We start from the raw sequence: 13,415 nt of genomic DNA, 5'->3' as shown, positions 1-13,415 counted from the left end.
ATAGATGGATAACAAAACCTAACGGGAGAAGCAGCAGTGAGCATCACATCCTGGCCTACTTTTCAGAATGTATGTACCATTGCCTCAGCAGGAGACCAAGAAAACTGCTCTCCCATAATTTGTCAGACTTTTAGGGTGAGGAAATTAAGAAAAAACTGCCAAAAAATACCCTCAATTTTGCAGACCCTAATGAGCCAATTAAAAGTCACAGGAAGCACAAAAGCACCTATCAGAGTATATTTGCAAGAGCATATCGGAGTATATCCCTGTTAGCCAAGAGATATTTTAATGGAAACTGTTTGTCTGAAGACTGTCAGGAGTAGAGAGTGGAATCTGCAACATCTGTCACAATGAGGGGAAAAAAAAAGGTATCTAATCATAAACTCACACAGACACCAACAAAACTTGGGACTGGAGCATTTGCCAGCAGGCAATAGACCTGTACAGCTAACCTCGGTTTTCAAGCACAACTTTACCTCTAACAGCCAAAGTTTGGGGTATTTGAGTTTTTTGGCAGACTTCCCCCTCAAAAAAAAAAAAAAAAAAAAAAAAAAAAAAAAAAAATTAATTAATAAACAAATATAAAAAATAAATATCTATGTTATTGCAGTGTAAAATGCCCAAATACGCATATTAATTACAGAATTACTTTCTGATACAGAGGTCACGTGAAAAGTTTGGAACAGGCTCAGTTCCTATTCGGGCTACATATTGATAGAAGAGTTTGATACCTTTGCACAGTGCAATTTATTCCTTTCTGTTGCCATCAGATTTAAGTTTACCATTAGGAAAAGAATCAATAGCTACAAATGAAGCAATATTATAGGGCCTTTATTGCAATGATAAGCATGGTGATAAATGTTTCTTCATGTCAAGAAACAATAAATATGGAGGAGTCTATCAACTTTCACTTCAAGAGAAGAATGAGTTTTCAACACTTTCACCTAAAAAGACTACCCTCAGCATCAGAACAAAGGTGGACAACATCCCTTTGCTTTGTGTCCTGGAGCTATTTGGTCCTGCTGGAACAAAGTGGGGAGTTAGAGGGGCTAGTCTCCTCCTTTCTTCAGCTGTCCTTCCCTGTGCTGGAGCACATCCAGTTTCTCTCTCCTCTACCTGGTCATTTATTTTCATAAAACTGTAGTAATTAGATATCCTGTCTCTGGAAGTGTTCAAGGCCAGGTTGGATGGGGCTTTGAGCAACCTGATCTAGTGGGAAATGCCCCTGCCCATGACAGGGTGATCTTTAACATCCTTTCCAACCTAAACCATTCTATGATCCTATGAGTCTATGAAATATACAGTGTAATAAACATCTTTGAGATATCTGCTCTTCTTTCACATACAGTTAAATTAACTGAGTTGAGAAAAAGTTTATGGCAGACTGACAAATTGGGATCTGCATATCCAGTATTTATTTGATCTAGGTTTTTCTCCTTGTGAAGATTAGCTTGAGAAACACCAAGGGAATGCAAGTGATTTCTAAGTTTGAAAAGAACAGGAAGGTTTTGCTTCAGAGGTTCAGAAAGCTGTGGCATCTGAAAAGAGACTCCACACAAGCATTCTTGTCTCTACTGAGACATTGAAATGTTTGGACATTTTGGTTGATTGGTCTTGTTAAAAAAAAAAAAAAAACAAAACCATAATGAAGGCAACTAAAATTAAGGCTGCATATTGTGGAACAGAAATTTGTTTTTACAGACTGTTCAAGATTGCTCTGAGCAGGTGATTTTTAAGGGGAATTTTGTGCCCAGTATATGTCTTTTTTTCCTATAAATACTAAAGCAAGAACAGGGGATTTTTTTAAATGTCACCATGTCCAAGAGTTGCATTCTAACTCTCATCTGATCTACATCTCCTCTGCACTATCATTCATTTTTCACTGAAGAGGTGAAATGGTGGGGATCAGAATGGCTGTAGCTCCTCCACAAGAAATACTTTTTGGTGGCTGGTAGAGAAGCAATAGCATTTGCCACTCTCCAACATAATCCTGGTTGCATCCATCTCAGTCAACCTTTTAATAACAGGCTTAAGATGCATCAATAGAGATTCAGGTGAGGAGAAAAAAAATAAAAAGGAAAGAGAAAATCTGTATTGTGACAAGGATAGAAAAAAACTGGGCTACAAATACTAGTGAGGGTTTAAAAAACTCTCACGCTGCAGCTTTTAAGACCAGTTTAGACAAACATCTGAAGGAAATTGTTTAGATAAGACTGATTGTGTTTGGGATCAGGGCATCACCTGAAGATTTTTCTAAATTCCTCCCTCTCTTTTCAAGTACAATGAGAAATGACAAGGTAAAACAATGGAACAAAGTCTCAGCCAAGGGCAGAGTTCAGTGGTGCATCCCACTGCCTTTCCCAGTGCAATAAAGACACACAACCAGTGCTCTCTCATCAGGCAAGGAAGGAAAAGGGACCAGGCATGGGTAAGAAATAAAGACATGTCATTTCACTCTCTGATTAACTTAAAATTTGAAGTGGAAACAAATACTACTTTTTGCACCATTATATTGGATTATAAGATCTTCAGGGCTCCAAAGTGTCTGTTCAGCTCACCAACTTAATCTTACCTATCACTGCCTACATGCCCAGTACCAAACACTCATAACAATTACCACCACAGCAGCTGATTCTTACCATACAAGGAGAACAGTCAGACACTCTGGCATCACTGAGCTTAAGTGCAGCAGAAGTTCTAAGAACTACTACAAGTGAAACTCCACTGTGGAGCAAACTGCAAAGAGTAAAGCCTCAGTCTGACACATCACTGTTTTTCTCATTCACCACTACAACTTTCCTACAAGATTCCCTTTTTTCAGTGAAATGTCAGTTCATGCTACCTGTGCTGTACAGGAGCATCTGCTGTGACCTCCCCTCTCCCTTTAGGCTGTGATTATTTCAGCCCAACTCCACCTCCCCTGCAACGCTACTTATTTGTTCAATTATTTTGCCAATGGCTTATCACACAGATTTTCACTCAAATTAAATGTAATAAAAACATATTTCAGGTTGTTCACCTATTGTGCTTGAATCACATGCAATTAACAAAACGCTTTGATGGAGTCCCCACTTAACATTCCTTCTGTCTCAGTGACCTTAACGTTACTGAACATCTGTTTCACTCTTACCTTGCACTGAAATGTTTTAGACAGATGTAGCTGCAAAAAGTCATTGACCTCAAAATTCAAACCTCTAATTCAATTACTCCTATGAAACCTATAGTTTGTGCATAATTAAGTTAGAAAGGAATGCAGTCACACACTGATTTTTTAACACTCCCAGTGGAAAGGAAATGTTATCAAGAGAGCTCCCACAAAAAGCCACAGTAACCTGGAAATTTCAATGTCAATTGAACTCCTTGCCCCGAAGAAAGAAAAAGTCATCTGAACCTATTATTTTGCAAAACTGAAGGGGTCTCCTGTAGGCCTTTGATCATTTTGCATGTCTTAATTCCTTTTGTTTTTTTGTTTCTGATATGTGCACTGAGCAAATTGAAAGGAACAACCTGTTACTAATTACTCAGGTCTACTCTGCACTCCCTCGCAGCACAGCTGAATTCCAATGTGTGCCCACAAGGAGCAGCCTCACCAGTGACCAGACAGACCTGGAAACAAGCCTCTAACTCTACAAGCTCCAGAGTCCCATTCCCATCACCTTTTGTGCCTTCCCATTTCAAACATCCTCCACACCAACCCGGGTACACTGTAAAGCCTCTGCTCTCAGGGAAGTGTCGCTCTTTCCACTGCAAATATTGGCTTTTTGTGATCCTAAATGATCCCTTTTACACTAACTACAAAAGTTAGCAAGTGTAGGACAACAAGCCAGCAACAACCATGCACTAAGCTGTATGTTCTGCTCCCAAAATTCAGTTTCTGCTTTCTGAACCAACAAGTGCCTCAATAAGGATTATTGCCAGGATGGAAAGAGTGGGACTGGGGAAGATGACTTCATGTTGCCTGTCTGCAGTCAAGAGAACTATATTTCTTCATGACATCATATTTGGCATTCAACTGCCTCCTAAAACCAAAGTGGAGCAAAGCATTTAAAGCAGGTAATCATTCTCCCATATCTCTGGCCATCTCTTAGGGCCTGAAATTGCTTCTCCAAAAATAATGAAAATTTGGCCACTAATTCCAATAGATTTTCCCTGCCATTGATAAAAGTCTGCTGTCCTTTTTGCTCCCGTGTTTGTTCACAAACACACGCCCAGGCAAAATGCCACACAGGTGCCCCAGCATTGGATGTGCAGTAATTAATGATTTGCATTAAACAACTACCTGCTCAGTGTGCTTTTTTATTTTTCCCAATTTATATCATCTTCACCCTTCCCTGAAACCTAAAATTGGATACTTACTGATGCCAACAGCTGTAACAAGTTTAATTGCAAGTTCTGGGATCTCACACTGCATGAAGAAAGGCTCCAAGATGTAGCGTCCAAATGCCAATGATATCACTGCTGTGGCAGCAGGGCTGGAGTGAAAAAAAAACAAAGTCACAAAATCAATCTGCAATTGTACACAGCTATTGTTCTTACTGGATCGTGCTGTAACTTCACTATCAGAGAACATTGAACCTTAATTTTGGGGCTTTCTTGCAGCTTTGCTGACAGGTACCAAAATTTCTGAATGTAGTTCGGTGATTCTGATTTCGCCAGCAATGCCTCCTACCAGGGTGGCTCTTGCAACTTCCATGTTGCAAAGCAGTCATAATCAAAAAAGGAAAAATATCAATAGAAATCTTCATTCACTCCCTTGAAGTGAACATAGCCAGAATCAGACTACATGGGCAGCACACTGCACAAAAGTCAGTGAATCTTAGTGGCCAGATATATCTCACCCCTCAGAGGCACAAGCAAATTAATTTCATTCAAGCTGAGAATTCTGATTTACTAAAATAAGTATTTAAAATCTACCCAGGTCTTTTATTAAATTCTGAGACTGTCCAAAAGGGATTTTCTAAACTGCAAACAGAATTTGTTCCTTTTATTGACTAAAAATTTCCTAGCACTGCAAGTGAAAGCAAAAACCCCTGTACTATACCATAAAATAGCATAAAGCAAAGGAATATGAAGAAAGACGTGATGTTTCTTTGTTTGCCCAATTAGTACTTTTCATAGTAAGAGTTAAGCTCTCCAACACCCCACAAAGTTGTTGCATTTGCAAATTTGAAATGCTCATAATATCCATACAGCCTTTCTCTTTGAGAGAAGCTAATTGTTTGACAGAAGCCTTAGCACTGACACGCATTAGTAGCACATTAGCCTGTGCCTGCATGTTACTGCTCATGTTCCATCTGGGAGGACATTTTCACCCTTTTCAGGACAGCTGGTAACATTTGTGATTTATCACATACACACTGTAGGACAGAAGGGCACATGAGTCTCAAAGGATTTCTAAGTTGAACAAGAGTCCATGCAAATTTCTCATGAAAAAACCTGCAACACCTCACTTCACAGAAATTTGATTAAAATTCTAAGGAACAGGGTAAAAATTCTGCAGAAACATCGTCGTTCTCCACCAAACAGTGAAAGAATTTTCCACAAGGGAGTTGCACCCTGGAAACAAAACCCACTTTCTCTGTGTTATGACTCAATCCAGAAGTCACACACTGTGCTGGACCAAGCTGCAGAGCAGCAGAGAACAGAACAATCTTCCCCAGTAAGTTTCTGCATGGACAAGCAAGGGTTGCTCCACATGCATTTCCCATGCATGGGGATGTTCCTGGCCAGCAAATTTGCAAATTTTATGTGGATTTTCACAGGCATTTACTGACTTTACCTCAGTGCAATATTTCTAATCATATCAGAATGATTCATATCAGAAGATCAGCAGGTTTCCAGGTTTTAAGTGCTGCATGCAGCCTGCCATAAGCAGTTTTGGAGTGCCCTAGATCAGATGAAAGATCAGATTTTTGGAGCTGTCCCAGACTTTTTTCCTCAGTCCCAGCTCCTTTCACCCAGAACTTGGATTTTACCCTCCCATTTCAAGGAAAAGCCTTTTTAAAGAAGCAGTCACTGCTACCCACACCCCTATGTTTCTAAAAACATAGCTCCTAAATTACACCTCTAATAAATAGCTCTGCCTCTGACTTTCCCACATCTCGAGGGAGATTTTGCTGGCAGTGCAGTCAATCAGTGCAGGGAGAAGTTCAAAGAATGGAGCAGGATTAAAAAATTACCCAAATGAGGGGTGTTTAGGGACACAGCTTAGTGGTAGACCCAGCAGTGCTGATTTAATGGTTGTACTCAATGATCTTGGAGGTCTTTTCCAACATTACTGATTCTGTGCTTTTCCTTTAGACTACAGGCAGGCTGGCAGGTCTCAAGAGCTGTGTGCTCAGGAGCAGGTAGAATAACCAGCTTTCACTGAAGGGCAAGGGTACAGGAAGACACCAGATGAGGACCAGGGCAGGGTCCCAGTACATACCACAGGTGAGTCAGGCACCTGGCAGCACACTCTCACCCAGCCTTTGTTTAACAACCACCACAATGAAGCTCTACAGTCAATACATTCACACTGCTGTCTCCACTTGTTTGAAAAGTAGTTTTATATAAATATACATAAAATACAAACAACCTGGCTTTGGGAGACAAAAGGTTTCGTGGTTGGTCTGGGTGAAAAGCAGTGTAGTGTAAGGCAGAAATAATCAGTATATGGGCAGAGTAGTAAAGTGTGTCCTCCACTGTCAAGTAGTGGCTTTACAGAAATATATGAGAGCAGGAAATGTCTATTTTGGTTGTGACTCCTCCACCAGCCTATGAATGTGATAATCCTGTGATTTTTCAGAAGAAAAACCAGCCTAGCTGAGCTCTGTGGGTGCAACTTCATCTGCTGAAAACAAAAAATAAACACATATGAGGTTTCGAGTTCTTTGATAGTAGCAGTCAATTAGTTTCCTGATGCAGGAGTCAGATATAAAGCTCTACACAGAGTTTCAGCAGTGCTGCTCTGATCATCACAAGTTACAACACGTATGCCTTCCTCGCTGCCTCTCAGATCTGGTGATTAAAGGATCCACTGATGTTCTCTCCCATGCAACATGATTATTTTCTGGGTGTGGGGCAGATCATGATGACTTAGAAGCATTTTCACAACACTCCTGGGACTCTGTCATACGTAAAAAAATATTTATTTCGTGAGGAAAGGAATTTATGATGCCTGGTTTCTTGTGGGTGTTTGTGCCTGGGTTAATAAGCTGCCTCTGTCGAGCAAGGTGCAGATTAAGAGGGGGATTTCTAATGCTGTTTCCCTTTTGTTGATTCTCTGATGTGAAATCATATAGTTGTTCACAGCACTGTGAAAATACAGGTCTCATTCCACTGCCTGATTTTCCTTTTCGGCAAAAGATTCATACAGTTGAGACATTTGCCCTTTCATCACGTTTAACGGAAATTATGCAGTTAACTCAAAGTTTACGTTTTGGTGGGGAGGTTGTGTCAGACCACCTGACACACAAAGTTATTTCCTCTGGAAACAACGTAAGGACTTATAGATTCATAATGACTCAGCACCGTCAGCATTTTCGAACTCCACAGCCTATGCTAGAACTTGTCAGTGTTATGTAAACATAGTTGTGATTGGAAATGAGGCTTGTGCCTCCTTTGTGACTCATCTGCTGATTGCGGAAGAGAGGGGAAAGCAAAGCTAACCAGCCTGAGGCGGGGATGGAGCATTCCCAAAGCCAGTTTGTATAAGTGGGTTGCCCTGTTCTACACGTATCAAGATCTCCAAACTCAGCAAGACTATAAAAATAAGAAGAGAGGCTGCACGTGAGTTTGATACGTTGATCCGTTTACATTATGAAAGCTTATTTTACATGATTCAACATCTTCATATTGTAGTCCTTCTGCACAATGTCAAAGGCTGCATGAGTCACAGGCAATACATTGGACATTTTAAGTGAAGACAATGTTCCTTTATTTAGTCAATTAAGTGTTTTTTAAAGTAAGAGTCAAGTTCTCCAACACCCCACAAAAGCAAAAATTCAGGGCCCAATCTGACATATAAAGCATACATGGTGCCCCTAACCCTGAAAACTAATGAACAATAGCTTCACCAGGAGTTATTCCTGTACCCACAGACAACCAACAGTAATTGCTCCAGAAGGTAGTGCCAACACTGAGAAAAGGTAAAATCACTTTCCTCTTTTGCCATACTATATCTAGGTATGGCTAACAACATTATTAGTGACATAGTAACCTTAGCAAAATTAAGGCAAGTAATTGAATTTTTGTGGCAGGGAGTTTTCTTATTTCCCCCATGTATGCACACGTGTCTCCTTGAACACTTCAAAGCTGATGAGCAGAACAGCATTTTTAAACCCTCTGAGGCAATCATAGTAAAAGAACACAGTTAATTGACCAAAATATGTTTGATTTTTTTTTTCCCTAACTGATATCAGAGATTTTTCTTAATGACTGACAAGTGCATTGCCGTCAGAGAAGAAACAGGGTCATGATACACTTACCGAATGATGAGCAGCTCAACCCAGACCCTCACAAATGCAGGTAAGGGGCCAAAGGCCTCCAGGATATAGGTGTAGTGACCACCAGATTTCTTAATGCACGTTCCTAGCTCAGCATAGCAGAGGGCACCTGTGAGAATTCAACAGTGCCAACATGAGACACATCCAGAAATATCTATCAAAACATTTATAGCCTAAACAACAGAGCTACTGTAGTATGACAACTACTTTTTATATTTTTAAATTTTTTCCCAATTAATTTTGTAAGTTTTAATTAATTCAGCTAGACATGCAGAAAAAAAAAATTATCCAGTTATATTTAAAGGCACCGTATTTAAAGCTATTTGCAGTAAGTGTTTTTTCTACTCAGCGTGCTGTGAAGAGGGACAACAAAATGTGATGTCACACCAGCCACCCTACTCCCCAGGAAGCTGGACTGCACCACTAAATCAAGGATTTCTGACACATCTCCTTGTTATCAAAGGCTGACATACTCCTTTCAGCCTTTCAGAGTTGCCTGGCTCCAACTCTGAAAGTCTGAAAACTGTATTACCTCTCCTCAGCCATGGACAAAAGCAACCCAATGGCCAAAATTTGGAAGCAGGATCTGCAGAATAAGAATTTTCCTCAGCAGTACTCCTAACATCTTACGTACAAAACTCAGGGGGTGGCTTAGTCGGCTTTTCAGCGCTGGTGGAGTGTTTTTGTGTGCTACAAATGCAGTGAAAGGTCAGGAAGCATCAGCCAGCTACAAAGCCAGGGATTCACAGCTCCAAAGGTGGAGCACATCAATAGTGTTCCACAAGCAATAAACAGGGACAGCCCTCCTGGAAGACTCTGAGAAGCCAGCAATAAACAGTAATAAAGTTTGTTAGCACTGAATCGCACGGAGTTAAGATCAGAGACATACACGAAGTCATTTCAGCTCTCCTCCCTGCTCCCCTTTAAGTCACTTTCAGATAAGAGCTACAATCATCACAACCACATCACATATAGAAGCCTATTGAAGCTGTACCACATGAAGACAAATTCTCCAGCATTGTTCATTTGGTTTTGTTTGGGGCTTTGCAAAAATGTGGCAACTTTTATCCTCTACTCTTTAGCTTACCTGAAGATTTGTTTAAAGGAATCCTTACAGCCACATTTTAAAAAGCTGTTTCTGCATTTTCTTTTGCCAGCCTCTTCTGCTGAGGTTCAGGATGAAATGAAATTGTGTTTTAATATATGTTATAAACACAGCCTCAGCAAGGCCTTATGTGACCTTTATACGTGATTTAACTATAACTGAGTCATGCGGGGAGCTAAAAAATAAAATATGAAGAAAAAAAAAGCAAGAACAACCAAAAAACGAACAAACCGTAACAGGTCCATTCTGAGAACAAGATCCTACCTTTTGCTCTGCCAAATTACACAGCCCTTCTTATCTAGAAGTCTGGAAAATGACCTAAAAAATCTGTCTCATAAAAGAGAGGGGGTTTTTTTTGTTTGCTTTGGGGTTTTTTGTGGGGCCTTTCTTTTTTTTTTTGTACAGACTTAACTTCACAGCCAGAAGATTGCTGCTACTAAAGGTACAGCCATGAATGCAGTGCTTAAGCAAATTCTAGGTTAAATAACTCAAAAGACCAAGGTCTTTTGACAGGGTCACGAATAGCATCTGAGATTTTTCTTGACAGGGGAGTTTTGTTGCAGGCAGAACTTCCACATTTGTACAAGAGATTACGCTGCATCATTGTACCCGAACCTTTACCGTTTGACCCAAATTGTTCCTAACTTACTGATTGTTTGTTCTGAGTGGGTTTAGCCTGTAAAGAATATTTCTTTGAAGCTCAGAGCCAATTTACAAGGTGGCGTTTGCATGTTCCGCCTATTAAGTAGACACTTAGTACCTCTTTGTCCTGTTCACCTCCTGCCAGTAAACAAGTAGTTTCCCTTTTAAATAAAGCCAATATTCATGTTACTTCTTCAGTTTCTTTGAGATTAACTCATTAAATAGGTCAATGAACCCTCTGTCCCACGGAGGCCAGGGTGGGGTTTTCCTCTCTGAATGAGGGTTTTGTGTACAGAACAACTTAACTGGACTTCTTCACAATTCAACACTCTTCAAGAATACAAAGAATTAGCAAAAAACCTCCCACAATAAGCAGGCCAGCAATAAAACTGCCAGAGCAAATTTGCTTCCATCACACTGTGTTTTGCAGCCTAGACTTTCAAAGCCTCATGAGTGCGGAAGGACGAAAAAAAGCTGGGAAGAGGGGTTATTAGTATTATTGTTTTGCTGCCCTTCATGCCAATGCAGCTTACATACAGCGGGAATTATTCCTCTCAGACCTTGCTCCAGCCTCTCGGGAACTAGGTTGAGCTGTCTAAACATTTCAGAGGTGTTCAAGCAGCGTGCTCATCCAGCTGCCGGGGGCTTTACAAGCAAACCATAAATTCGTTTTACAGACAGGAGGAAAAAATACACATACAGCACATTCTATAGGGGAAAAAAGCACGTTTGGTTTTCCTTTTCCTTTAGGGACTCATTTAAAATACAGATATATGGTTCCAGCTTCCACTGGCTGGTGCCAGGAGTGGAGGGACAGGGGTTGCAAATCTTTGCACTCCACAAACCCATCGTGCAGCTGTAGTCCCATTGGTGCTCCAGCTCTGCACTCTGACTTCCTATCCAATAGCAAAATCAGAGAAATAATCACAACAATTCACCGGCTGCCCCTCTAGACCAATTAGAAACTTTTCAGGGACTTACCAAAAAGCGAGAGGATACCACACACTGTCCAGACAGTCAAGGACATGCCCACGCTGCCTGTGTTCTTCAGGATGCCTTTGGGAGAGATGAAGATGCCAGCTCCAATGATAGTGCCAATTATGATGGATATCCCCCTCAAAAGCGTCACTTTCTTCTTCAGCACAACTTTTCCCTGCCGGGCTGGCTGTCCGCTGTCCATAGAGGACAACTTGCCATTAGCTTGTCCCTGCAAGTAGCTTCCATTAGAGACCGTGGGCACAGCAGCTTTCCTAAACATGCTACAGTGCCACCAGCACACTGCTGGCAAGCACAGGCAGAAAAGTTTTCAGCAGAAACCGAACGGGTTTGTTTTGTTTTGTTTTTTCCCCTCTCTATGTAGCCAACTACTTTGTCACTTCCTCTTGTCTTTCCAAGTGCTCCTACACACAGGTAACAGGCTCCTGGAGAGTGTGCGAGCCCTCCCTGTGATCCAAGCCCAGCTCGGGAACACCTGCGTTTCCACACTCTGGTACTGCCCTATCATTGGAAACCAGCTCAGCTTCCGCATGGACTTGTATTTAAGCTCTTGTCATACCAAGTTACTCTGGGCTGAATGATGATGCAAATTCTCCAGGTTTGCATCAGCCATTTGAGAAACCGCTGGCATTAGTCAGCATTTCTTTTTTTTTTTTTTTTTTCCTTTTTTTTTTTTTTTTCTTTCTTTCCCCTTTTCTTTTTCCTTTTCAAACCGCAGGGGCATGTTGTGCAACTGGCCCGGGGGTGGTGAGAAGAACAAAGCGCTCACAAGCAGCCCGAGCCAAGCCTCGCCAATCAGTGCGAGAATATCACCCGAGACACCCCGAGACACACTCCCGATTTATTTTATTTTTATTTTTTTTTTTTAAAGCAGCTCAGAGCCAGAAACAAAAGCCTGCCTCAACACAAAGCTCGTCAGAGCGCAAAGGGAAAAAAAATCAAACAGGATACGTCATTCCTGGGTCTAATCCAATTTCATTCTCGAAAAACTCCCAACAAAAGTTAGGTTTGCGGGGGCTGAACTCGCAGCTGATCAGCCTGTCCCTGTTAGGTCCACGTTACTAACTTGGAAATCTGTGCAGGGGCCGGGACCACCGAGAGGGACCCGCAGAGCCCCGGGGTTACCCAGAGTCACTCTCAGCACCACGCCCCGGGCAGCCCCGGGGTTATTTCCGCGGAACAGGCATTCCCGAAGGTGCAGCTGCTTGTCGGGATGTCGGGAAACAGCCCCGCAGCACCAGCACCTCCTCCTCTTGGTTAAAATCACCCTGCAAAGGGTTACGGCCACCTGGCACGAGTGGGACCTGCCGCAGCTCAGGAATCAGAAGGGGATTTTTGTGTTCCCGCAAGAGCTCCCCTGAGCAGATAAACAGGTAAATCAGATGCGTAAATACATTCGCTTCACCTGAGCAATTAGGGGGCATCCTCCTAAAACTGATCAAAAATCAATAGCCTTCAAGCAGTTTTGACCTAATCGAGGGACAGCCACTATAATATATGCCAAAGGGGAGAAATTCTTGGTGGTATGAGTATTGCAGCTGCTGATAGCTTCAGATTAGATCAGTGGAGTGAGACGTTATTGCTGCAGTTACTGCTCTTACAGGTATTCCTTAATTAGTACCTGGGTTTGGGAGGAAAAATAAAATCAGTTAAACCATTTTAGCCTTCAGAAAGCACGCACTGAGCTCAGAGCACGACTGTGCTTTCAGAGTTACGTGAGAAAGAAGAAACCTTGGACTACCAATGTGCTGCAGCTGTAAAACTTCAGTGGTTTTAAAGCCTCATATTTTCAGTTATAGCTCACCTGAAATAGTTGGCACTGAGATAAAAGAAGGCATTAAAAAAAAAAAGAAAAGCTTATCTGGTTTAAATGCATACAGGTAAAAAGCAAAGTGAGTGTAGCTTTTGAGTGCAGAGCAGCCCGGGTTTCTGAGCATATCCTATTTCTGCCTCCACCTACTGATGTGCTCGGGAGCTGATCCCTCACTCCCCTGTACAGCAGCCCAGGTGTGACTGCACAGGCTGATGGCAGCAGGACCTGCCCTGTCACCCCACAGTCCAAACCAAGCCAGTTTCCATGGCACTGGTTACCAATAAAACCAGAACCAGGTGACAGGTTGTGCCAGGTCATTTTCCCTTGATGCACTTTCCCCCCAATAAGATCAGGCAACTGGATCAAACCAAAC

The 13,415-nt window shown here is 41.8% G+C and overlaps 1 protein-coding gene across 1 annotated transcript in view; it reads right to left on the bottom strand.

Annotated features, from left to right (window-relative positions):
* SLC7A11 (solute carrier family 7 member 11) overlaps positions 1 to 11,491 on the bottom strand; it is a gene marked incomplete at both ends in the record, with an annotated part of 57,071 nt that extends 45,580 nt beyond the window's left edge. Inside the window, 3 exons of the mRNA XM_083862308.1 lie at positions 4,357 to 4,472; positions 8,469 to 8,595; positions 11,215 to 11,491. Of these exons, the coding sequence (XP_083718434.1) occupies positions 4,357 to 4,472; positions 8,469 to 8,595; positions 11,215 to 11,491 (520 nt within the window). The remainder of the gene's footprint in view (positions 1 to 4,356; positions 4,473 to 8,468; positions 8,596 to 11,214) is intronic.
* Positions 11,492 to 13,415: the final 1,924 nt, after the last annotated feature.

This window comes from Zosterops lateralis (genome assembly GCF_965231275.1).
Source record: "Zosterops lateralis genome assembly, chromosome: 5".
NCBI classification, from domain to species: Eukaryota; Metazoa; Chordata; class Aves; order Passeriformes; family Zosteropidae; genus Zosterops; species Zosterops lateralis.
Note: the sequence above shows the minus strand (reverse complement) of the source record. Positions and strands in the feature narration are given on the sequence as shown.